Raw genomic sequence first — 25,264 nt, 5'->3', positions numbered from 1 at the left:
AGTTCATTTCTGAAGATAAAAACACTTTTTAACCAGTTGGGTTTGAAACATCTTAGAGGAAAGCGGAAGCCTACGTTTCCCTTCTGCCTGTCATTAGAACTCAGCGATGCTAATCCAAAACAAGGCATTCTGAGCTCAGCCTCACAAATTTTTGATGCCTTTTACGTAACAGTGATTAGAAGTGAAACTTATAGGGTCTGTCTTGTTTGTGGCATATCAGCAGCAAGAGAAAATATCGCTCATTGTATGATTGGAAAAGGCCTTGAACGTGATTACACCTGAAGCTGCAGAAGCTCTAAGAGGCAGACAGATTATGAGCATCCACAGCTTGCTTGGTATCCCATTAAACACCACACAACTCTTTCCAATCTCTCAGACTGCTTCCCAGAGCTACCTGCAAAGAAACCCACCCTCTCTACAACCCAGAAAGGCAAAAAGTGAGATAGGAGTTGAAGAGGAAAATGACTGAATGAAACCAGTACCTGGTTTGCAGCTTGCACAATTCACACTGCAGTAGGCAGAAAGGACAACTGCCCTTTAAGATCCAGAGACAGAAACCTCATTTCATGTGTGTTTTCAATTAAGAACCACATTCTGCTAAGATATTTAATACAATTATAAAAAAATACTAGCTGTTCAGTTCTACCATTAATAAACTGCACACTAGCTTTCCTTGCCTCTGGATTTCTATGGTAAACACAAGTAACATCCATCACATCTAAATTATCCCAGTAACGGATCCGTGTGCTATAGAGAGACACAGATACATAAAATGTCACATTTCAGATAAGCCAAGCCACCAAGTGGCTTTATTTGTCCAATCCATGGCACACACTAATCATCTGTGCTACCAGCACACAGGGGTCTGAGTAGAACCAGGCAATCACTGAGCAAAGCAAGATGATCCCTGCTCTGAGTTCAAAATGGATTTGAAATGATGATTTTGCAGACTGTGTAAACACAGGCAGACTTAAGGTACCTCCAGTGTCATGGATTATTCTCAGGCTACAAGTTACATAATGATCATGTTGAATCAGGATATAAAGCTTCATAAGGGACACAGTTTCACCACCCTGCAATTTGATTTTTAACATGCAATATCAAATTGCACTAACAGTAAAAGTACTACCTCTGAAGTGAGGGGTAAAATGACAGCGTGTATCTTCTTGTTAAAGTGACCCTTCCTCCCAATCCACTACCAACCACCCCATTTGATACAGGAGATATCTCTATTATGAGTAGAGATGGGAATAAATTAGCTCTGGTTCTTTACTTCAAAACTACATTTCCTCATTAGAATGCCCTGAACAAATCATTAATCAAATAGCCTGGTAGCAAATACTTCAAATATCTCAACCCCAGCACAGTTCAAGAAGTAGCAAGTGTATAGTAATTTGTAGTTGGATAGAAACCAGATTTTTGAGGAGCACTGTCACTCGGGACAATTATTTTAAATTGTATTAATACATAAAATAAATCAGATCTTTAATTTAAAATCTACCAACATGACCTCAACAATAAAACAAACATAAACCCAAACCCAAATACTTATCTTCCACCTAAGAAAGCTGCATGACTTACACTACAAAAGCAGACATCTGAGATTTAATCAAAGAATATCCCTGATAAAAAGAAAGCTTACAGTGGCAAAAAGTTCTCTCCAAGGAAAAGTCATATGACTTACAAATATGTGTGTTGAAGTGGATACAAGGTACAAGCAAAACCTTCACAGCAGCTACTCAGTGACGGAAGCATATTGCAGCTGCAGGTGCTATTTTAAGTCGATCACACAGGTTATGTATTAATCACACGACTTTCTGCCAAGACCGCTTGTACAAGTGTTCTCACACGTCGCACACACACACAGCCCCAGCAGCCAGACAAACATGTTGGAAAATTCTCCCCACAGCCCTTGCTAGAATCAGCACAAAGGCTCAGGGCAGTTCAAGCTCCCTCCATCAGGCTCGACACTGCTGGGCTGAGTGGCAGCGCTGCTGTACAGACATCAAAAGTTTGACACGCTCTGCAATTTTCCTATCGGCTCCCGTGTTCGTGGGATAAAGCCCTGACAATACTTCCAGGGTCACTTGCTGGGTAACATCTCTCCACATCAGAAAACACACAGGTAATTGTCACAGCTACATCCAAGCTTTTGGAGCAGGATGGAAATTGCCATTTTACAGACTGTCACCTGTCAAAACTGCAGTGCAGGTTTCACCTTCATGTTCTGACCAATTTAAGCTTTCTGTAGATTCAGCCAAGCTGGCAAAGGGATCACCCTGAGAATCCTATGCTTGGTTTAACACAGGATGCAGCACTGCCAACACCTACACACAATTACTGACACCATTTCAACCATTTGAAAACCAAAAGACAAAAGACAACTCAATTCAGCCCTCTATAGCGTGAATTTTTATCACTTTCCCAGGGGCAGTTCTTTAGCTCCTGGTTCAGCTCCTGATGCTGAAGGGGAGTCACAGCAGAAGTACACAAGGGTGAAATATATAATTTGCTTCTTCCTAGAAAAAAATCAGAACCCAAAAGTTAAAGGAAACTCTTGGGTTTTTATTGCAATTTCTTTGGCAGAGGGTGCAAGAGACATCTGCCATTTCAATAGCATTGCCTCCCCATCTGTCCTTGGCACTGCAGTTGTACAAATCCAACCGTTTCCCAAATTATTCTTTAAAGTTGATGCTGTTGAAATGATGAATCAGAAAAACACAGTTCAGAGGAGGAATTATGCCCCGTTCTGATCACACAAGGGCACAAGAGAAAGGCAGTACCAAGCGTTGGTCATGACACCGGTGACAAGTGCAGCAGAGACCTGTCACCACAGGACACAACTACTGCCCTACCTTTGGCTCTGACAGACACAGGGGATTAGGCTGAGGCTTAAAATGTAAAGATCAGATAAAGGAGAGTTCATCGTGGATTCTTCTCAGATCCCCACACCTTGCCATGCTCCCAGAGCTTCACAGGGTTTTGCTATGGATGATTTTGAGGGCATTAAAAGCAGCTCTTACCAAGCTGTGCGCTCTTCAGCTTTCCAACTACCACCTCTGCAGCAGAGAAAGATCTAACTACAGTTTCTGAATTATTTGTCACTTTCAACCTGTTGTCACCAAACTGTTACCATGATTTGTCATTTCTCAAAACACTGAAAGCTTTCATCTTAGACCTCTTCAGCATTAAGGGTAGGGGTTTCTTTTGTTGACAGTAAGAAAACCTGTGACATTCAGGTCATGACAACAGATGCACAACCAACAAATGAAAAGATGATTTGTTACTTTTTTTTTAGTTCAACCTACAAACACTGTCAAAGGGCTGCAGATTCTTCGGTAAGTTATTTCATCCTACTCAAAACAAAAGATAAAAAACCCAAGCTGACGAAAGCAAGCAATAGAACCACAGCTAATTATTGAGGCCTTTGCACAGTTAACTACAAAGCTAAACTTTCCCACCGTCTTTAAAAATTGCTTTTCCCCTTTTATAAGCAACCTTTGCCAATTTCCAAGTCAATTAAAGGAAGAACATTACAAGCACTCAAACCAACTCTGAGAACCTGATGACAGGTTTGACAACATTGCTCACTCCTGCACAGCCGCTCATTTTTATATTAGGCAAGAAAGCTTAGTCATTAAGGAAAACTTCAAGCACATTTGCAATGCTTGTCACTCAACAATCCCCCACAGAATATCAATGTATTTAATGAGAAGCAGGCTGAAGCAGTGGCAGAGCATTTTATTCAGCTGTTTCATAGAAAGTCCCATGAAAATATGAAGAATTTTCCCACACCCATAAGGTAAATGTATCCTTGTAAATAGGCAATTAGAAGTCAACTGTACTGCAGAGTCTTATTCTGATTGATATCTTGGTGCAAGATCAAACTACACCTTTATAGTTTACTACTGAATACTCTCTTAGCAGCAAACATTTTTTCTTCAGCTCTTCTGCTAGAGGGACAGGATACAGGATGACAGGATAATATTTTCATTTCATGATAAGGCAAAATTACCAACAAAAAACAGGTTGAAAAGCCATTGCACTTTCCCCATAAGATAATCAGATTTTTTCACCTTCCCATTTTTATCCTTTAGAACAATCTTGGTACCCATAAAACTCTCTCTGCCCATGTCAGTGCTTCTTCTCCTTTCCTCTACCTGGCAGGGAGTCCATGGTGAGACAACGAGTCCCTTTTACATCAAGAGAGCCCAGCTGGCATCCCACGTATTATTTTTACATTATTATAGATAGGTTATAACTGAAATTCAGGAAGCTGAACTAAAACTGAAGCAGAACGGATTTCTGGTAAGAGTGGGTAAACGTTACCAGGAAAATGAGTGACCTTCAAAAAATGCTTAAATGCTTAAAATATTTTGGTCAAAATGTATGCCACAGCTGAACACATCCAAAACCAAGCACATTCAATTCAAAACGTTATGCATTTTAAAAGAGGATCTTCTAACATTTTAACTGCAAGAAGGTTTTTTACATTGAGTATTCACATAACACAGAAAAGAAAAACAAGCACATTTCGAGCAATAGGGACAATACGAAAGAGAGAGAATTTAAAAGAGATTACCTTGTAATGAGGTTATGAGGACCCCATCTCAGAGATGGGATGGAGCAATTGCAAAAGACAAACAAACCCCCCCAAAACTAAACAAAGAGACCCCAAAAAATCTCCACATGCCACTCAGATGTCTATTCTAGAAACCTTCTTGAGCATCAGACTGAGAACAACGGCTCCCAAAGCAGGAGCTCTTCAACAGTTTAACAAAATTGGTGGACAAAGTGTGCATGAGAAGGACACATGAATGGCACAGGCATGGACTTCATCCACATCCCTCTATTATCCCACCTGAAGTTGCTAAGGATACAGGTACCAGACTAAATATCACTGGGTTACAGCAGTGGAACAAAATTATTGCCCACAAGTGGCATTTCCGGAGTGCTGCAAAATAAAGCACACAAGATTAAGCATCCTCTACAGAGGCTCTCAGACCAAGTCTATACGCACAGCTTTTGGATGGATCCTTCACAGTCCTTCTCTCTGGGGAAAAAAATCCATTTTCTAAAAACATGGAAGAGCAGGGGAATCCTTCAAAAACATAAACATCAAATGCAATCTCCTGTTTTCTGTACATCTGAGTCCAGAAGCAGATTTAGTCTGAGTACCCAAAACTCACTGTAATAATTTTATATAGCTACATACCACGGTATCAAAAAAATTCCTGGCTAATATTAGCAGTAACATTGCCAAAGGAGCTGATAATCTCTGCTTATTAAGACAATTATTTGGGTTTTGATCTCTTATTTTGGAGACACTTCAAGTAATTCAGATAGGTATTGTATATGTCATTCTGACACTGGATTTATGTAAGGTAATTTAGGGGAATTTTAAAAAATGCTTTTCCAATCACCTTGGAGATTATTCATTAACTCTGTGCTATGAAATACAGATGCGGGTGAGTGAACTTCAGGTATGAGAAATCTGTCACATTACTAAGATTTGAAAGGAATGCCATTATAGCATTAGGTTTATAGTTCTGTTCTCATTCCCATAACCCCATTTTTATCTACAACTTGCATGGTCTGATGACTGCTAGAGAGATGTCAAGAATATACATCTGGTTCCACTGATGTTGGCTGTTTAAGTCAGACACTGTAAGTATTAACTTGGTGCGAATGTAGAATTCTGTTATTTACTGACTGAGGCAGTGCTAATTCTGAATTACCACAGATGTGTTTCACACCTCCAGCTTGGATTTCTATACTACAAGTAATCTGTTTGTTTTGTTGTTGGGTTTCTTTTCCCCTCTTTTCTGTAAAACTAGCTCTTGCAACTTCTAACATGTCCTACAAGGGAATATTGCTCTCCTTGTGGAATCTTCTCCCCTCTGAATGAGGAGGACCCAAGTCAGGAAGAACCTCAACCAAAACATTTTACTAAAAATAATGGGAGTTTTTTTGTTGTTCTGGTTTATAATCCCTGTAGCATCAGTTTTTCATTCATCATTATTAAGATTCAGTAAAATTGACATCAAGGGACATGCTTCCCCCCTTTAGAAAGGTAAATCAGTCAATCAAATCTAAATATTTACAAGGGTAAAGAACTTAATACTCCTCTAATTTAAATACATATCTTCCCTATTTCTAAAACACCACTCAATCTTTAAGAAAGTTAATACCAAACAGGCAAAGCATATGCCTTAATGAAGAACTTTTCTGTTTACTTCTAGTAATTTTTTTTTTATTGCATTAAAACGTATTTAATGTAATTTTCCCTAAAAATGTCTATTCTCTGTGTAGGAAAGAACACCTGACAGATGCAAACCCAGGTGCTGATCTCACGAGTACTCATAGCTGTGGGCACAGCTCAGCATGTTACTTGTCACATTTATGTTACTGCTCAATACCCAAGCACCACTGCTTTATATAAAATCACCTCCTTTTCAAGGTCAGACTGTAGAGACTTGCTATCATTAGAATGAACTTTTTGTTGGAAAAAAAACCCAAGACACATTCCCCCACGTTCAAACCTTTAAACCTGGGACAAGCAGCATCCGAGTTCTCTTCCACAGCCCCTCTCACCAATGCAGTCACTGGTACCTGCCACAGTTTCCTCACAAAACTGTATAAACACTAGCCACACTTAAAGGCATCAGGAACTCAGGCTTTTTTCCTGTTCAGGAAGTTTCTGCTGTCCACTATCACAGCTTTATGGTACATTAAACATTAACATTAACAGTGTGAGAAACATGAAGGAAAAGGATCTCTAAGATAACAAAAACAAAAAAACAAGGCCACTCAAAGCAGTGGGGAAAACGCTCAAAAACTCTATTGAGCTTTATTTTTCCACACTGTATCTTATTGACTAAACCAGTCAACAACAATTAGTAACATTTTGAAAGTGTTTCAGTTTATTTAGTGCGTGAATCAATAGAACTTTAAACAATGAACTATGCTGCTCTTAGTGCACTTGCACAATTTTCTTTTTCTTTAGCCATTTTGTTGACTAGATGAGCATCTGTGGTTGCAGAGACAAGTCAACACTCAACAGAAACTATTCCTAATTTAGCTTTGTTTCATGGAGCTATTTTCACAGCAGTTTCCACTCGACCTTGCACAGAGGCAACAAGAACAGCAGGCTATAGAAAGCTACTGTGTCAAGAACTGCACAACATTCCTGTGATGGAGAGAAATGGGTTTGGACTTAGGTCTCAATATGCATGATCTGAGAAACTCTACAAAAAAACCCTGCAGCTACCTACATCTCTGCACATGAGTTGCTGCTTGGGTACAGCAAGTCCTCTAAAACAATACTCTAGGGAATTTTTCCAGACAGGGATCAAAGCCTCCTGCAAGGCTCCAATGTTTAGGATGCAGAAACAAAGAAAATTAGGCATCTAGGGATGAGTAAAAACAGAGATTACCAAAATTTGAAATTGGTAGACAACTGGTAGAAGAGGTGACAGGAAACCTAGTGATTAATGGCAAAGATGAGTTCCTAAATGAGTTCCTGCAGTATTGGCCTCAGAACCAACCAAATCCATCTGTAAATAATCACTGGAATTCACCAGACAAGACCCTCCCATAAAGACACGCGTGACACTACAGATACTCAGACGACCTCCCCTGGTGGTTTTTTTTCAGGTCAATTCCAATGCCCCACTTCAAACATCCAAATATAAATATGTAAATTAGCTTGTAGGATGTATAAAAAGAATGGCCAAAATAATGGCAAGTCTGTCATACAGCAAGAAGCTAAGGGAAGATGGCTGTTACATTAAATAATGACAATGAGACTGTCCTTGATAAATACACTGATCAAAGATGAAGCCTTCTCTGAAGGACAGCCCAGGCACAGCCAACAAATGCTGTCCATGACTATATTTGGGCTGTAAATCAGAAATGTCTTTGAAGTAAAAGAGGGCAGTACTAAATTCTGTCTTCAATAAAGCAACAATAACCAATCCACTCACCTCTCCAGTTAATTTTAAGATAGAGTTTGATTACTGAATCAGGTTATTTATTCTCTTGAAGGACTCAACTTTACCTTGAATACACTTTAATTCCATTTCCTAATTTTCACTGAAGGCCAGCTCCAGGTGATAAATGCTCAAAATGTTCTCTTATCCTGCACAAGTCCGACAGCAGATAAATGCGATTTGGAAGCGGAAGGGCTCAGTTCTACTAGAATTGGTTTTCCTGTTTCACATAACAAACAGCAGACCACTGATGACCAAAACACGACTCTCAACTCGGCTTTTCTCTGAGTGTTGGTAAAGAACCAATCCTTACCCCTAAAAACTATCTAAGCAAAAAGACAATTTGCAACAGAAGAATCAACACTATTTAAAGGTGATGGGGGTGAATGAGCCCTATCTAAAGGAAACAACAACCCTTTTTAAACAAATATTTTGCACTTTTAGGAGTCTAAACTTTGGCTGTAACAGCTGTGAGATTCACATGGCTACAAGAATACACTATGACTAAAATATAACTATTTTGAAAAATGCAGACAGAACATTAAATTCCATTACTTTGGAACTAGAAAAAATCTGCACCTATCAAAGACTTGAAATACAAGTCATTTGTGAGTCCCTGTCATCTCTGAGATACCAAGCTTCCCACTGTGAGTCTGCAAGGCAGCGCTGTGTCACCAATCTGGTCCCCAAGACATCTGAAACACCAAGCACAGCTCCAAGCAGAGTGGATGGACCACACATAAGCAACTTCTGCTCAGGGAAAATTAATCTCACTACATGTTTTGATTAACACGGCAATGAAAGCAATTTATTACTTCATTTAGAGCGATAAATCATGTTTAACACAAATAAACAAAAATTTAAAGACAGCAATTCCTGCCCTCATTACAAGTAAAGAGACTCTAAGTTAATAGATGGTTTAGCATGAATTACTTTCCTTCAGCAAACAAGCTGGCTGGATACACACAGGCTCTACCAGATCTTGTGCATCTCAAGTGTGCATGTGCACACACACACAGCACTGAACCAGTGGCCTCTTTTTCCTCTTCCGTCCTCCCAAAAATGCAACAGCCATGAAAGATCATGGAGTGCTACAGGTAAGAAAAGAAATGTCAGTGAGCTCCTCCATCCAGCACTGGTACATAGATCCCTGTAAATCTTACACTTCCCCCACACACTGCCAAGAGGCTTTCACTAAAAGAAGGAGCAACTAGAAAGGTTTTTAACATGCACAAGTTTAGTGAGTACCAATGATGAATATCATCAAAGCACCATGAAAAGATACAGAAATGTGACAGAAAACGTTTTTGGTTTTTTTTTTACCCCTCCCCCATTTGATGCAGTGATACTAAAAATTCCTGAAAAAGGAAGAGTTGTATGCCATGAAGTGCAAGGCATTTAGTCCCATGGGCATTTACCAGTGCCATCCTCATCACAAATTCCTAGCTGTCCATGCTGCGCAATGCAAAGAGCAGGAAGCTACCTCACACCCAAGGGGGTTCTATTTTATAAGCAAGTGACTCAATATAATAAGCACCAAGATAAGCTTTTCAATTTTGTAACTAGAGCATTTAATAAATAATGGGAAAATGTAATTCTTGAAGGTTTCTACAGTAATCCTTACTCGCATCTTGAAGACACTTAACATTAGTCACATCTTTCTATAAAAAAGGTGTAAAGCAGGTCTTGAAGTGTGTTTTAATAACCCAAGTTTAGCAGCACCTGGAGCTGCCCTGAGGGAAACCAAAGGTCATTGCCCTACAGAACAAAATCCTCCCTGCACGGCAGCACCGCAGCAGCCAGTCCAGGTTACATCGTGTTATAACTGCATATACATCTTCATTTCCTGCAGAATATGAGTAAAATCTGCCAAATGAATAAGGTTTTGAGAGAAATCTCTCAATTTGGCAAGCACTTACTCTCAAGAGCAATAATACATTGAAACCATTCCTACAAGAAGTCTCCAAAACCAGAATCACACCTAAGCACTGGCTTGAAAACTGCTGTGCAATACAAATAACCTGAAGGCCTCTCTTGACTCATTAAATCACGAACCTATCTCTCCAAGAGGTTATAATTTAAATGAAAGCTAAGCCTTGGCAAATCCCATCAGATTGTCAAATATGGATTTTATGTAGGAACCCCATCTGTTTGTGCAGCTACATGAATATGCAACGTGACTTGCTGAAACACTTGCATTCATATTGCGGAAAATTTACAAGTAAGCAGTTCCCAACCACAATTAAATCAGGAACAAAGTTCTGAAAACACAGGCGGTAAATCACTGCCCACAAATATGAGCTTCGAGGCTCCAAGCTTCTTTTCTCTCCCTGTCACGTGCTGAGATGATGAAACTTTACAGCAGAGGTGCGCTACCCTTTGCACTTGCAGGAAGGCTCGCTCATGTTGCCAGCTGGGCAGGTTGCACAGCTCCCTGGAGCGCAGGGCCCGGAGCGTGTGTGACGCCTGCTCTGTGCCACGTGAACCAGTGAGTGCCAGGCAAATTAATTAATTACCGGTTTCCCAGGTGAGGGCACTGCCAGCTGGAGGGCTCACGGCTTGTTCAGCAGCGCTAAACCTGCCTGCAGACCACACACACAACCTAGAGCTGACTGCCCCAGTTCTACACATTCCTCAATACACATCTGTCCAAACTCACACAGCTGCTCACTGAAACCAGCAAACACTCTGTTCATACCTTTTTTTAAATTAGTATGATAACACAGGATCTGAAGGTTTTAATTCTGCACATCGTGACCCCCAGCTAAAGGTAGGCTTAGGTCAAGTTTTGCATCCAGTGGAAGGGGACCACAACCCTGCTCTCTACAGCAGTGCCAACAGCAGAGTCTGAACTGCTGCACAGCAAAAAGAACCAGCTCCCTGCAGAGCACACGTGGGACAGTGGGAGACAATGTCCAACCGACAGCCCAAAATCACTGATTTGGCTGCAACTGAGCAAAAGAAACCCCACGACCACTTGTGAACACATACAAGCACACTCTATATTCAAGTTGAAAGTGAGTGCCAAAACTAAATTAATTCTGGTTTTATGGATGCCAGACAGCTCTCTTGGAAAGCATCACTAGGATTTTAACGTCATACATTCAGTAGGGATAAATTCTTGGTTACTGGAAAAAAAAAAAAAAAATTAAAACCCTCTATCACAAGATAAAATGCTTCATCTCAACTAGGAAATATCCACAGCATCACATTCCTAATTATTCAGATCTATTTGGTTACTTTTGAGAGGTTTGGGTTGTTAGCTTTTCTTTTTTTGTGTGTGTGTTTATTTTTTTAAGCCTGCATGTTTTACTCTCAAATTTTCCTGTGAAATATTTAGGAAGTATTGACAAAAGGTCAGGAATTCACGTAACAGAAGCTCCCTCACACCACCAGGTAGACAAAGTTCCTTTCTACCAAATACAACCCATTTAAACCAATAAGTGCACAAAGATCTCTGAAATAGTTTGCTCAACACATTACCTATCATTCTCTAGGCTGAAAAACCTAATTAGAAAAAACAAATATATGCTGTAGCAGCATTTAGGTTTCTCAATTCCCACTAAAGAGGCCCTGCATTAGAAAAGAAGCTCCACCAGGGATAAGACACTCGTGCAAATTTGCACAAGTTGCCACTCCCTGGCTTTTCTGACAGCTACTGCTTCTGCCCAGCAGCATCTAGAACAACAGATTCAAGAGGAATTAAGTAACCCCTCAGTACAGCAGAACACACCAAGCAGCTTCCGATCAGATACCACAGAAATTATCAGGGCTGCAAAGATTAAAAGTGGGTTCTCCAATTCAAACAACTGAAATGAGTTTCAAAACAAGCTGATGACAATTTAGAAAATGACACTGGGTAACAGCACAAGCATCTCCCTGGAAGGAAATACCAACCCCGTGTCACACAGATTCCTCACCCTCCCTGATACCGCACACAAGACATTTCTTATAATACAAGGATTAAACAGATGAGGAGTTCGCACAAACATGCACTCCAAGATGCACACAAGCTCAATACATCCAAGGAATAAACAGACAGATTGGACTCCAGTGCCGCTCCAAAACAGAGCAGATGTTTCTTCAAATTCAAAGCACAATTATTTTCAATAAGGAATTAAAGAGAGGAACAGCCACCGTTCAGTTAGGGTTCTGTTCTCTAGTAACCTTTGTCTAAGCACAGAGGAAGTTGTACTTCTCACAGAATCTCCCAAACCCCCCGCAATATCCTCACAAAGCAATCGACAAATGTGCAGTGTATGTGAACGAAGGAGGAAGCTGGACATACCAACCACCCTGGCCTACATTTCTCAGGAGGTCAAATGAAGGACACGCACATGAAAAGCACTATTTTGGCAGTACATACATCTGCAAAGCAAAATATTTCACTGACTTTTATTCCAGTCTCTTAGATCAGACATTCACCAATTACATGAAGGAAAAAAAAAAAAAAAGAAAAAAAAAAAAAGAAGATGAATTCAAACCCCAAACCAGACTGTGGAATCACAAAAGTGATTGAAACACAGCACAGATGACTTCACACACCCCTAATCACAACCTGAGAAGGTGCATAAATGTTTAGCATTTGGATCAATGCATGCCTACATGCGGTAGCATTTTCACATTTCAATTCCCCTGTTTAGTTCGGTTTTGAAACTGAATTTCTGGGGGCTTGGTCTGTGCCTCATCTCAGTCCTTCCAGGAACAAATATATTTCAGCCTGGCTGTCAGTGAGGTCAGATCCAAGTCACAAACACCTGAGCTGGTTGTGGTTTCCCATAAAACAAAGTTTTCTATGTATGGTATTCTGTGCAAACAAACAGAACCCATCTACAGTAAATGCCAAGCGTGGACCACAGTGTTCATTTCCTTATTTCTGTATTTGACCCAAACCTTTCATTCAGAAGTACCATTTGAACATAGCAAAACATCCTCTCTCAGACCAGGAGGAACACAACACATCCCCATCGCAGTATCAGGATGTGGAAGCTCAGGAAAGCTATTCCATTTGCATCTTCAGTTCTCCCTTCTCTTCCAGCAGAAGCAATCCCCCAAGTGGAGCTGTTCAAATGTGCAGCTAAGTCCTCACTTTGCAGGAAGAAAACACACAGAACAGGAACAGGAATCAGTGCCAAAAATGTGTAACTTCTGACAGAAAATGTCTGGAGACCAGTAGCCAAAGAAGTCCCCAATAATCCCCTCTCATGTGCATTTCCCCCCCTTCCCCTAATGAGCTTGCTGAAACCGAGTTGACAGATGATGCAAACACCTTTTTACTCTCTATGGCTTTCCAAGAGAAATTCCAGCCACAATGAAAGAGTAAATAACTCTTCTGCAAAAACTCCAGAAGTGACACTATTGAGATCAACACAGCATTTGTTATGAATAATTTAACTACAAACTGCCAGGACATCTCATTTCAAATCTAGTTTAACTGTTAGAATAAATTACTACTAACCAACACTCATCACAGAGTTTCAAAGTCATCATTCTCACTGGTATTCAAAAGCTCTTCAGGTTTTCACTAGCACCAAAACAGAATAAATGCTAAAAGCAAAACAGAATTAAAAGCTCCAAACCTTCACAAAACAGAGCAGCTAACCAAAAATCCCTCTTGAGGTTCTTTTTGTTTGATGATGCTCTTCTCTCCTGACTAGCCTGAGCTGACTGGAGTCAATTTCAACAGAACCAGTAGCCTGATAAATTACGGTAATTTGCAAATAAACAAATACTTGCAGATAAACATTCAAATGAGTGTGTGGTGTTACAACCATGTCAAACCTAAAAGAATGCCATGCCTAAGCTGAACACAAACATTGAGCACAAATGTACAACAGGATGACTGCATGCTAGCAGGTGAGCCTTCTTACATACCAGTCTTAAAACACTCTTGATGACAAGTCATTAACCAGAGAAACAAGAGTACAGCAAGACATGGAAGAAAACCACTGAAATTCCAAGCTTAAATCTTGTCCTCACGAAGACACAATCTGCCTGACAACTAAATGCCCTGAAGGACAGTCCAGTCCGTGTGGAAGTAACGTCACCTGTGCGTAAGAACAGAATTTAGCTTTAAAAATACATGTGTTGTAACAAACTGGCACAGGTAAATGTGTGCTCTGGAGATTAACATCTTGAGCTAGATTAGAAAGAATTATTTTCTCCTCCTATGGAGCACTGCAAGCCTTATTAGAGCTTGCCTTCCTGTACAACATCTGGCACGGACTGACACAAGCTACCTGACTAAAGGAAATGTTAGTCTAGTGACACATCAAAAACGTTTATCTCTGTCACGAAAAGCTGTGCTGAAAAACACTACCCTATATACGCTTCCCACTTCATTCATCTCCCTAATCTATTTCAAATCACATTAGGGACCATGAGGTGCCCTAGCTGGAGTGCTCTGGATGCTGAAACGCTCTTCCCACAGCCCAGTTACTCAACTCGGCACAAAATGCTGTTCCCACAGGGTGGGGTTTGCAGCCTCCACACCCATCAGAGCTGGCTGCAGGTGAGTGCCGTCGCTCCAGTCCCTCTGGCTGTGCCATGCACCTGCAGGCATGGGCTCATAGCAAAGAAGAACAGTAGAAATACTGAGAGATTTGGGAAATTTTCTGCGAAGAAGGAAGATAAATAACCAGTGACACCTCCAAGGCTTGAAGCTGATGGAATGGTTGGTCCCTGAAAGCTCATGAGAGCTCCAGCTGACTCTCCCACGTTACTCCTCGCAGCACAATTGGGCACAAACAACTCGCTGGTAGTGCCAAGAGCTGGCAGAGGTGTGCCCAGCTTGTGACACCAGCTGCCCAGGAAAAGAAAATGAACTGGGACATCCTCCTCCTCCTCCCATGGACACCATCACATCACACTGAAGGCACCGGGCTTCTGGCCACCAGAAACTGTCAGTAGGAGTTACTGGCAATAGGTACACTCAGTGAAAAAAGTACCAGTGATTCACCTTGTCAAGTATGATCAGAAAAGCAAACTCTTACCTAAGTGTTTCTTTTGGAAGACAGAAAACAAGGGCTAAACCTTGTAAGAAAATTGGTCTGTTTATGTGAAATCAATTTGGATCAAAGCTAGCAGATTCTCAAAAGAGAAGGGAAAAGATGTACAGATAATGGCAAAAAGAAACAGACAAATCTGCTCATTATTTGGTATTTGGAAGAGACAGGGGAAAAGTAAAGTGACTTCACAGAAGTTCACTTTTATCTGCATGACTTCCTACACATGAAAAACAGCACAGACAAACCCAAGCCCTTACTGAACAGTAAGGAAATCGCAGAGACTTCATCAAATTAACCACGCAGAGCCCAGAACCAGCAAACTCATGTTCTTCACTTTATCCTCTGTTTTCTGTGTGCTTGTTCATTGTTAGACTTAATTTTAGAAGGGTAACACACCTTTTTATGTCCTTCCTTTTTTATAATCAGCCACACAACCATCTTGTGAAAGAACATAAACCATTGATACAAAACTAGCTGGGGATATTCCACTAGTTTAGACTCCAGCTGACCTAGAAAACACCAAGACCAAAACTCTGAAGAGTACCTTAAGAATATATGTAATTATAATAAGCAAAAGCATTTTTGCTATACTGAAAGAGATTCAAACTGCAAATGTTCATTACTTCTACTACTAGAATCAGAAAATCATGGAATTGGAATTCTGTAAGGAACTGACCATCAACTTGAAAACACCAAGGTTCCTTCTGCTACAACAGGGGGCACAGCTTCCTTTTCCCCTCCAAATTCCAGACACAGCTCTGCACACACAGACAGTTTGCCTGAAATTTCCCAGGAAAGTGATGGGAAGGCTCCTTCACTGAAATTAGCTGGTGACCAGATCAGATTTAGAAACACTACTGAAGTAAGAATTTGGAAATCTCCAATAACATTTATGCCTGAGATGAAGAGGGGAAGAAAAGACAACTATTGCTCCAACTGGACTGAAGCCACACAAATAATTTCTGATTTCAAAACTACTTTAAGGAAGTTTCATTTACTCTTCAAAGTCTTGACTCTTCCACAACATATGCTGAAACTGCTCTCATCCAGCATGGGAAGCAAAAAGGCCCAAATTTGACATTTTATTTAAAATACTTCAAGGGAAGCAAGCACTAGACAAGGAACACATTTCCAAGCCAAGAGGACACATTTCCTCTTAACTCTGCTCACAGGTGAAGCTGGAGTGGGTATTTCAGTAGGTCTGACACACAGAATTTCTACCTCCTTGTACAGAAGTTCAGATGGAGTAAAACAAAACTTAGATCTAAAAGCAGCACTTATAATTATAAACTCCATCCCCAATATCAGCCAAGAGAAAGTATCACAGTTTGAGGATTTTTTCCATGTTTCATTTTTTTTGCACCACAAGTGTCATTCAAGTGCACCTTTCCACAATTAAAAAATTACCTCAGAAGAATCTAAACATTTCTCCAAGAAGTTTGCTCTTCAGAAACTGCTTAGTAGATTTGCCAGTGCTAAAACCCAAAACAACCTCCACAAAAAACAACCCAGCAAGTAAAAAGCTGCAATTATTTTTGGGACAACTGAAAACAGAGGTGGAAAGGCATTCCCTGCATTCATGGACAGGCACCACGTATGTTCTGATTCCCAAGGATATTCCACAGCTCAGCTTTGAAGTGTAACCCCTTCCTTTACGGGTTGAACACACAGAAAAATCCGTATGAAATTTGCCTTATTGCATTTAATGAGCCAAATTCTCCCCAATGCGCTTCCACTCCTTAACAGAGCACATCAAGGACCAACCTGGTCCTGCATGAACAAAGTACAGAAATTACAGCTTGAAACACAGTGCAATCCAATCCATGAGTAATTTAGAAGACCCAGTTTTTCCTGGTTCAGCCCAGCATTCCAGGACGTACCCCATCACCACACAGCACATTGGTAACCTGGCTACTGGCACATGCTTCAGCACCTGTTACCAATAACCTGATGATGAGCTTGTTAAGGCTTCTCACATTGAAAATTACTCAGATCTACGAAATCATAGAGTGTAGTTTATTTCAAGCATCAAAATTCAACATATAGCATTAGTGTGCTAAGCAAAAATAAAAGAAAATCTGTTTAAAGCAAACTTGTCAAAACACTTATCTCAAGATTTAGAAATTTCTTAACCTACCTTCAAGCCTGTAACTGTACAAAAAAAAAATTTAAGTAACCTTTCAAAAACAAGGGGAAAAATAACCTCACAGTGAGAGTGAGAATACTTGAATTCAGCAAAAGGAAAGTTTACACACAACTTTCACCAGCTGCAAGTAACAATCATTGAAAGATCTTTATTAGAGAGCAGCACCTTATGAGAACTTGTTGTATCATCCTGTGCAATGTTTTATGTTTAATGACTCCAGGCTGCTATTTACCTGCAGTGATTCCTTTGGGCCAGAAGCAGACGAGCCACAAATACGTTTAGGCTCTGACACTGCTTACTTATTCACTCCCATGTTCCTTACAGACTCACGTGAAAACACAGATAACCTTCGGGGCGAGGGATCCCTAATCCCCGACACCTGGACACAGGCACTCCAGCTGGGAATTAAGGAGCAATTAACACGGCCCCGCTAAGACTCCCTTTCCACAACAACAGCCCACACCGTGTGTATATTTACCTACAATGTATCATAACAACCCCTCCGCTGCAGCTGACAAGCTGCTGGAAAGGCAGGGCAGAAGCAAGGCAGAAACAAGCTATGCAGCTGCCTTGTAACAGTAACACTCCTCACAGTTCATCAGAGTGACTTTCTCCACAACGGTTAGCTCAAAAAACATCGTTTTCTTCTTGATCATAATTTTCTTCTCACAAAAAAGTTTAATCTGAGGGAAAAGTAGTTTTCCTCATTCACTCATAGTCTGACAGGCCTTAAAGTTGTTGTTTAAATGCAATGGGAGCACAGAATTCAATGAAGCTATAATGTTTAGAATAAAATCTGCAATGGAAACTTGTTACTGACCATACTCCCACAAAAAAAAAAAAAAAAAAGAAAAAACCAACCAACTGAAACTTGCAAAACGCTTCTGACAAATTATTTAGATTCAAAAATGAAGAGACTGCATTATGTTAGATTTTAGCTTTTGAACATCTTTTCTCAAAATGCTTTACAGCAACTTCTGATTTCAGTCAAACCATGAAACACTTAACATGGAAAAAACCAGGAATCAACGCAAAAAAATCATACCAAGGAAATAATTAAAATTGTATTAAAAAAAAATCTGTTAAAACATTCAGCTATTTTTATCATTTCCGAATGCTTAGCACATGAACACAAGAAAACGGGGAGGAGGCACCATAAACACCAGATTAAAATATACCCACCCCTAGCTGAAAGCTTTTTGGTGTTGATAATTTTGGCAGCGTACTCTTGTCCTGTGGTGATTTTCATACACCTCCTCACGACGGAGAACGCCCCTCTGGAAACCAAAACCGGGCAAAGTGTCAGTCCAACTGAAACACTCCACTGCCATTACCAGCTAGCGGGCAGCACGGAGGGGTGTGATGTCGGCAGAATTTAAAAAAAAAAAAAAGGAAAGGAAAAAAAAAAAAAAGAAAAAGGCTTTTCTGACAGGGACGGTCAGCATTGATTTTATTCAGCTGAACAGTGAACTCCGCGGGGTAGGAGCCTTGTGACCAATCCCGCTAGCTGGGGCGGAGGGCGGGCAGGTTTTACCCTGTGTCTATGCCGGCACACCGCGGGGGACACAGAGCGGCGGTGGCCGTGTCCCCCTCGGTGGTGACACCGACACCGGGGGGGCGACACCCAACATGGCGCTCAGGGCTGCGCCTCCCGCCCCGCCGCTGGGGGGCGCCCGCCGCGCTCCGACACCCCTCACGGCCCGACACCCTCACCCCGCCACAACCTAAGAGCTAAAAATAGCAATAAATAATAAATTGTAATAAATAGCGGCACGGAGGGTTGAGGGCAACTCCCCGCCACCCGCCCAGAGCCCCTCACCGCCCCGGGGCTATATGGCTGGAGCCCGGGCACTCCCGCGGGACTCCCGGCAGCGGTGAGGGCGGCCCCGGGCGCGGCTCCCCCCAGGGCTCACGCACCAAACCCTTCAGATCCCGTCCTTACTTTCCGAGCTCTTCGAAGAGCTGGTACTCGTCGGTGAAGCGTGTGCAGGTGGTCGAGGCCATCATGAGGACGGGCGGCCGCCGGTGACTCCGGCGGCCGTGGACGGCGAGGCGGGGACGGCGGAGGGGCTGTGAGGCGAGGCGAGGTGAGGCGAGGCTCCGCGCCGGCTTCTTCTCCTCCTCTTCTTCCCCGCCACCGCCTCCTCTGGTGACGGCGTTGCCTCCGCGCCCTCCTCCGGTCTTCCCTCTCCCCTCCCCTCACCCTTTAGGGAAGCAAACAAACAAATATTTAAATAAATAAGTAAGCAAATAAATAAATAAATAAATACATATCCTCCTCGCCCCTTCACGCCCGCCGGGGAAAGCTAGCGGCAAAAGGGAAAGCAAAACCGGGGCGGGGGGCGCGGCGCTCCCTTCCCCTCCCGCTGCTCCAGCGCCTCAAGCCCGTCCGCCGGTGCCGTGCCTCCCCCTAGCGACCCCGGCCCGCGACTCCCTGCCGTCGGGGACGGCGTGACACCCATAGGAGACTCACGCCGGCGGTCGGAGTACGGGGAGAACCTGCGCTCCGTCCGGCCGGGAGCGAGCACCGACCTTCCCCCGGGCGCTGCCCCGGGACGGCGGCGGGAGGCGCCCTGAGGGAAGCGGATGCACCTGCGCGCCCCCACCCCGCGCGCCGCTCCCTCAGTGGCCGCCTGTGACGTCACGCCTCGCCCGAGCGTGAGGGAGGGCGCGCGCGGTGGCAGCGCGCGGCGGGAAGCGCGTGCGGGTGCGCTCGCGGGCAAGGGGCCGTGACGTCGTCAGGGGCCCCCGCCGCGTGAGGGGAGGGAGGGGAGCGGGAAAAGGGACACGCACGGACACACGGACACACAGCGGGCTCTTCGTGACGTCACAGCAGCTCCGGCCGCGCGCGGGGAAGGGAACACACCCCCCCCCCCCCCCAACACACACACCGGGCACCTCGTGACGTCACGGCGGCCCCGGACCCGTGTGGGGGTAGTGGGGGGGGGGCACACGCGCGCACACCGCGCGTGCGCCGGGTCGCGACCGTCACGGCGGCCGCGGGGCAGCTGCGCCCGGCCGGGAAGGGACCCGCGGCACATCCAGCCCCGCCAGGCGGAGCAGCCCCGCCATTCCAACCCGGCCCTCGTCCCGCGGGAGGGGACCGCCAGGACGTGGAATAACGCCGAGAGCCGGGAAGGGCTGGGGGCACTCGTGTGAAATGTCACAGCGAACAGCTGTCTCGGTCTCTTCCGCAGAATTATCCTGAGCTGGAAGGGATCCACAGGGATTATCAAAGTCCAGTTCCTGGCCCTGCACAGGACTCCCCAAAATCTCACCCTGTACCTGAGAAGGTTGTCCGAATGCTCCTTGAGCTCAGGCAGCCTTGGAGCCGTGACCACTTGAACACGGAATGGGGGCACCAGGCCGCCCCAAGGGCATTCGATCCTTTTCCATAAACCTGAATTGCTTTTGTTCCTTTCTGATCAGCTAAGTGCTGGTGAGCCAGGCAAAGAGTTAAATCCACACCTGCACAGAGCTTTAAGCAGCAGCTCCGCTACAAAAGGCAACCTGGAGCATCTCCATCCTCATTTGGATAAGAGAGAACACAGACACACAAAACACACCCACCAAAGGGCTTCACATTAAACCTCTGCGGTTCCCAGAATGAGAATCCAGAGCTGTGGTCTCGTATGAAGAGTTAAACCCTGTCAACCCTTCCCAAAAGGAGCCTGAATGGATGACAGGAACGCCAGAGCCTGCACACGAAGGTAGCTTTCCTCCACAAACACACTGAACTCGTGGCATAAAGGTGGCAGCAAAGGGACTTTGGAACTCGTGAGCAAGTACAAAGCATTTACTCCACCGGTTCCTCTCCAGGGAAACACTCTGTGCAGCAGTGCCAGCACACACGGACTGGAGGATGTTTCAATTTAGACCAGCAAGAGTGGATCTATTCCCACATCCGTGAAGGGAATGCACATTACAAGCCCTGAGAACAACAGCCTATTTCCCAATCCCCTCAAACAAAAAAGTAACATGGAAGTTGTGCATCCTTTTGTGCAATACCTGCATAAATAACACCATCAGCAGTGCTGAGCCCCCAGGGTGAGCTGATGATTGGATTGAAGGGGAGTTCCAGGTTCCTTATCCTGATGTACAAAGACATGAGAAAATGAAACATATTCCCCGGGCACTACATCACCTTCTCCCTTATGGTGTATTCTGACAACAAGCATTCACCCCAAATATCTGCTACTGCTGTGCCATACAGCTATTACTTAATTAAAAAAATATTCAGAAGAAAATATTAAATTCAATTTACTTGCTTGTTGATTTTTTGGTGTGTTGTTTTTTTTTTTTTTTTTAAATCATTACAAGAATGAGTGTTCCAAACTGAGATTTTTTTTAAATTTTTTTTTTGTTTGTTTGTTTTTTGTTTTTTTGTTTCACATTTCCCAATGTGAAAAAAGACAAGAAGAGGCCAAGGAGCTTCCAGAGAAATATGAAGCATGGATTTTATCACAGGAGGTAAGGGAAGAAAGTATTTGTTTACGAGATCGATATCACAGGAGTAGATGAATTTCCCTAAGAGAAACACTAGGGAAGTGATGAGCAGCTTGGAAACACTTCAGCTGAGAGGGTTTTTTTTCTCCTTACAACAATCATGTCTTAATTGTAGCTGCCTCTTGAGCTGAAAGAAATCCTTAATTTGTAGCTGCCGTTTAAACATTTTGTACATCCCCCAAATTCCTCCTGAGCAGACCAAAGCAGGCAGGATGGCAGCCAAGGATCTGGTCCATGAGGTGAAATTCTAAATGCTGGGTAAACCTTCAGATTTCCATTAAGGCCACAGAAACAATTTATCTGTTGTTGAAGAACCTCAGATCTCAACAATGAACAAAAAAAAACTCTTAAAAGCCATCCCAGGGCACATTTTTCTTCTCCAAAAGGCTTTCAAGAGAGCAGTTCAAGCCTGTAAGAAACTGAAGTCCTTCACTTAAAATTCCTCAAGTTTAACAAAATATTACAGCTAAGTGGAATGGATTATATATTTAACTTTATACTGGAACATTTATTGTAGCAAAGGAAATTGTATTTATTTTAAGAGTTTGCTCTTCAGTGAGGTCTTTGCATTGTATGGCTTCACTTTTAGACAGCCAAAGTAAGGTTTTTGTTTTATTTCTGACCTTGCAAATACAGATTTTCAATTTTCTTATGTTTTGCAGGAGTCAAGAGAGCTTCCAAGAGGTCATTTGTGTATACTGCTCATTCTGAGGGCTGCAGAAAACCTGAGTAATTTGGGGTTTAGATAAATAATCACTCTACAAGCAGATGGTCTTTAACAGAAATCTTGGCCCTTCCCAGGGCTGCACGTATTCCTGGGGCAAAGCACTTACTGCCTTGGGGAATCTCATGGACAACACTGGAACAGCCAGAGGTACATCACTGCAGTAAAGCAATGAAAAGATCAAAAATATATGTGGAAACCAGGAGAGATGTAAGAACAGGATAAAAAAAGATGATGAACTGGGAGAAATCACACAGAAAACTCATGGGTCTGCAGTTCATTGTAACAGCTGGAACTAGAGGCACAGATTTCAGGTCAGTGTGGAATTCTCTGCTGCACCACGTCTTGTACCTCTCTTATTTTCTCACTGGAGCTGCTGGACCTTGAAAAGTAAAGCTTCTTAGGGGCAAAAGGACTGGTGACATTGTGTCTGAGACTCGCTCCCTCCTTTCCAAGTGATGAGGGTGGCCAGAAGCCTGTCCCAACACCTTCTGCTGAGCAGCTCCCTCCCCACCAGCTTCCCACCAGTGCTGACTCCAGAAGCTGGTGCTGCTCCCAGCCATGCCTGGACTGTGGTGGTCTGTGGAGATCCAGGGTGGAGCTGCTGCACCTGCCCCAGGGTTTGTTTCCTCCCCCAGGAGAAGCCCTCTCGCTGCTGCTGTCCCACTGCGTGTGTATTGGCACTCGGAGAAGCAGATCCTTGAAGGTTCCCCAAAGAAAAGGAATTATTTATCCATGACTTACACACTCCTGGCAGGCACCTTGCTGCCCGGGCAGGGCAGTGTGTGTGCTCTCTCTGCCTCTGCTGCTGGAGCACTCTTAGGTGGGATTAATTTACTCCTCAGTGAACCAGAAAGATGTCGGCAGAATAACTGATTTGATAGCTCAGTGATTCTGTCACGCTCTTGCTATGCAGGAGACCAAAGGTTCTCTCTGGCCTAAAAAAGCATCACTCCTGACAGGCTGGGAGGCATTGCTGGCCACTTAACTCCTGCCTCTGGAAGCACCACAGGGAGAAAGAAATGAAAAATTAATGCCTTATTTTTTAATCTTTCTGTGTGGGGCAAGGACAAAAATACAGGCTGAGCAAAACAGATGTTTTCATTTGTTTGCACTGGAAACAAATAAGGAATGCTCTGATAGGATTTGAGTCTCACCTCAGGATTTTAAAGAATAAATTCTTTTTCTCCTTTTTTTTTATTTGACATATTCTTAATCAAGAATACGCCTTTAAAATAATGCTTTTGATGAGAGTGACTTCTTTTTAATGCACTTGTCCTGGTTATTTTGAGCTGAGTAATTTTTAATGAGTTCTTAGCAAACAAAATATTCCATTATTTACACAGTTCTTCTTACAAGCAATTAAGAGTCAGTAACACTCCATGAATAAGACCTTCTGCTGCTGGCTTTCATGACATGGATTTGAAATATAAACATTACTAAAAAAAGTTATTTCAAGCTGTGAATTAAATGTTTCCTGGGGCTTGGAGCAACCTGGGCTATGGAAGGTGTCCCTGCCCATGGCAGGACTTTGGAATGAGATGAGCTTTGAGATCCCTTCCAACCCAAACCATTCTGTGATTCCGTGATTCTATGATTTCTGGAAGTTTGAGCACCAGTCTTGAACCCTGTGTGACTGACTGACTCAGAAAGGATAAATGGTTCTCATTCCAGAGTTCCCAGGGGTGTGTTACTTTTGGTTCAGTGCTGATAGACTCTGGGAAATGTGTGCATTTCTCTGGCCTGCTAGGACTGATTTTAATATTACCTTGCCACATAAACCCAAGAGAAAGATATGCATGTGGAGAAGCTGGCTTTGACAACCTCAATATCATCAAGGTGAGGAACTAAGTATGATCTTGGCCGACACCCTCCATCGAGGCTGCCAGGGCTGCAAAGGAAGCAGGAAACACAGGAGCCCGCGTTCGCATGCCAGCGCTGAAACTGTGCCCAGTCTTCATTCTGAATGCTTTTGGTGAATGTTTTGTAAACATTTCCAGGCATTTCCTAAAAAAAAATGGGGGAGGTGACTCCAAGTAATTTCATCCACCACACATTTTAGATTTGGAGCATCCTTTCAATGAAGGAAGCTGAAGGAGGAAATGAATAACAACACCCCCTGCTTCCCATCCACAGGCATTCCCAGCACTGGAGATGAAAAGGCTTTCCAAGAGGAGGGAGCAGTAACAGAGTTAACCAGAACTGATAAAGAGGCAGACTGGAATTTTATGGGGGAAATAAGTCAGTGTTGAGATTTTAGAAGTAGGGGATCATGCTCGGGGGGTGAGAAAAGGGAAATATTTTCATGGTGAAAGTTTGGACAGACTGAACTGAAGACAAAAGATTTGGTCAGAGAAGGGGAACATCTTAAAGAAACCAGTGCATATGAGACACTGTTGACTGGGAAGAAGCTGAGTTTTGAGAAAAACACAATTGTGAGAGTTGGTTTCAAACCTAAGTAGAGGAGAAATGCAGCAGTTGGATTCATGACCCAGACAGCAGGGAGTGCTCATGGCAAGAATAAAACAGACATAAGAATAAGGATATGCACAACTTCCAAACCATGTTCCTAATCACCACACCTACTTATCCTTTAAATATCTACAGGGATAGTGACTCCAATGCTTGCCAGGGATGGACAACCTTTTCCATGAAGAAATCTTTCCTGATATTCAACCTAAACCTCCTCTGATGCAACTTGAAGCTGTTTCTTCTTGTCCTAGCTCTTGCTCCCCCTGATTTCTAGTTTTTTCTATTTTTTTTCTATTTTTGTTCTATTTTTTTATTCTGAATTACAGGGAGGTCTTTCCATTTATTAAAAAGAAAAAACACCTGGTAGAATCCAGAGGAAAGAAAAATATGGTATTTCCTGGATAATGTTCCTGTAGAG

At 42.9% G+C, this 25,264-nt stretch overlaps 1 protein-coding gene and 1 long non-coding RNA gene across 35 annotated transcripts in view; one reads left to right on the top strand and one right to left on the bottom strand.

Moving 5' to 3' along the window:
* The window catches only part of CAMK2D (calcium/calmodulin dependent protein kinase II delta), a 148,320-nt gene that overhangs the window by 104,430 nt on the left and 18,626 nt on the right, over positions 1-25,264 (bottom strand). For 19 of the 34 annotated variants that reach the window (XR_015286560.1, XR_015286561.1, XM_086888128.1 and 16 more), the window contains 2 exons: positions 19,087-19,348; positions 18,327-18,421 (listed from right to left, as the gene is read on the bottom strand). Coding sequence is in view for 23 of the 34 variants with exons in the window: in XM_086888128.1 (XP_086744254.1) it covers positions 18,327-18,421; positions 19,087-19,151 (160 nt within the window). In the remaining 11 variants the exon portion in view is untranslated. Of the gene's footprint in view, positions 1-17,376; positions 17,496-18,326; positions 18,422-19,086; positions 19,349-19,617; positions 19,757-25,264 lie in introns of those variants that run through there. The other 15 variants (XR_015286562.1, XR_015286558.1, XR_015286559.1 and 12 more) reach the window with 3 other exon arrangements.
* LOC147653300 (uncharacterized) lies at positions 19,885-23,622 on the top strand. Its single transcript, XR_015286610.1, has 2 exons — positions 19,885-21,614; positions 22,313-23,622. It is a non-coding gene; the product is annotated as an uncharacterized LOC147653300 (long non-coding RNA).

Source organism: Cyanistes caeruleus, chromosome 5 (genome assembly GCF_971803275.1).
Source record: "Cyanistes caeruleus chromosome 5, bCyaCae1.hap1.1, whole genome shotgun sequence".
NCBI lineage: Eukaryota > Metazoa > Chordata > Aves > Passeriformes > Paridae > Cyanistes > Cyanistes caeruleus.
This window is presented reverse-complemented; position numbering and strand designations above follow the sequence as displayed.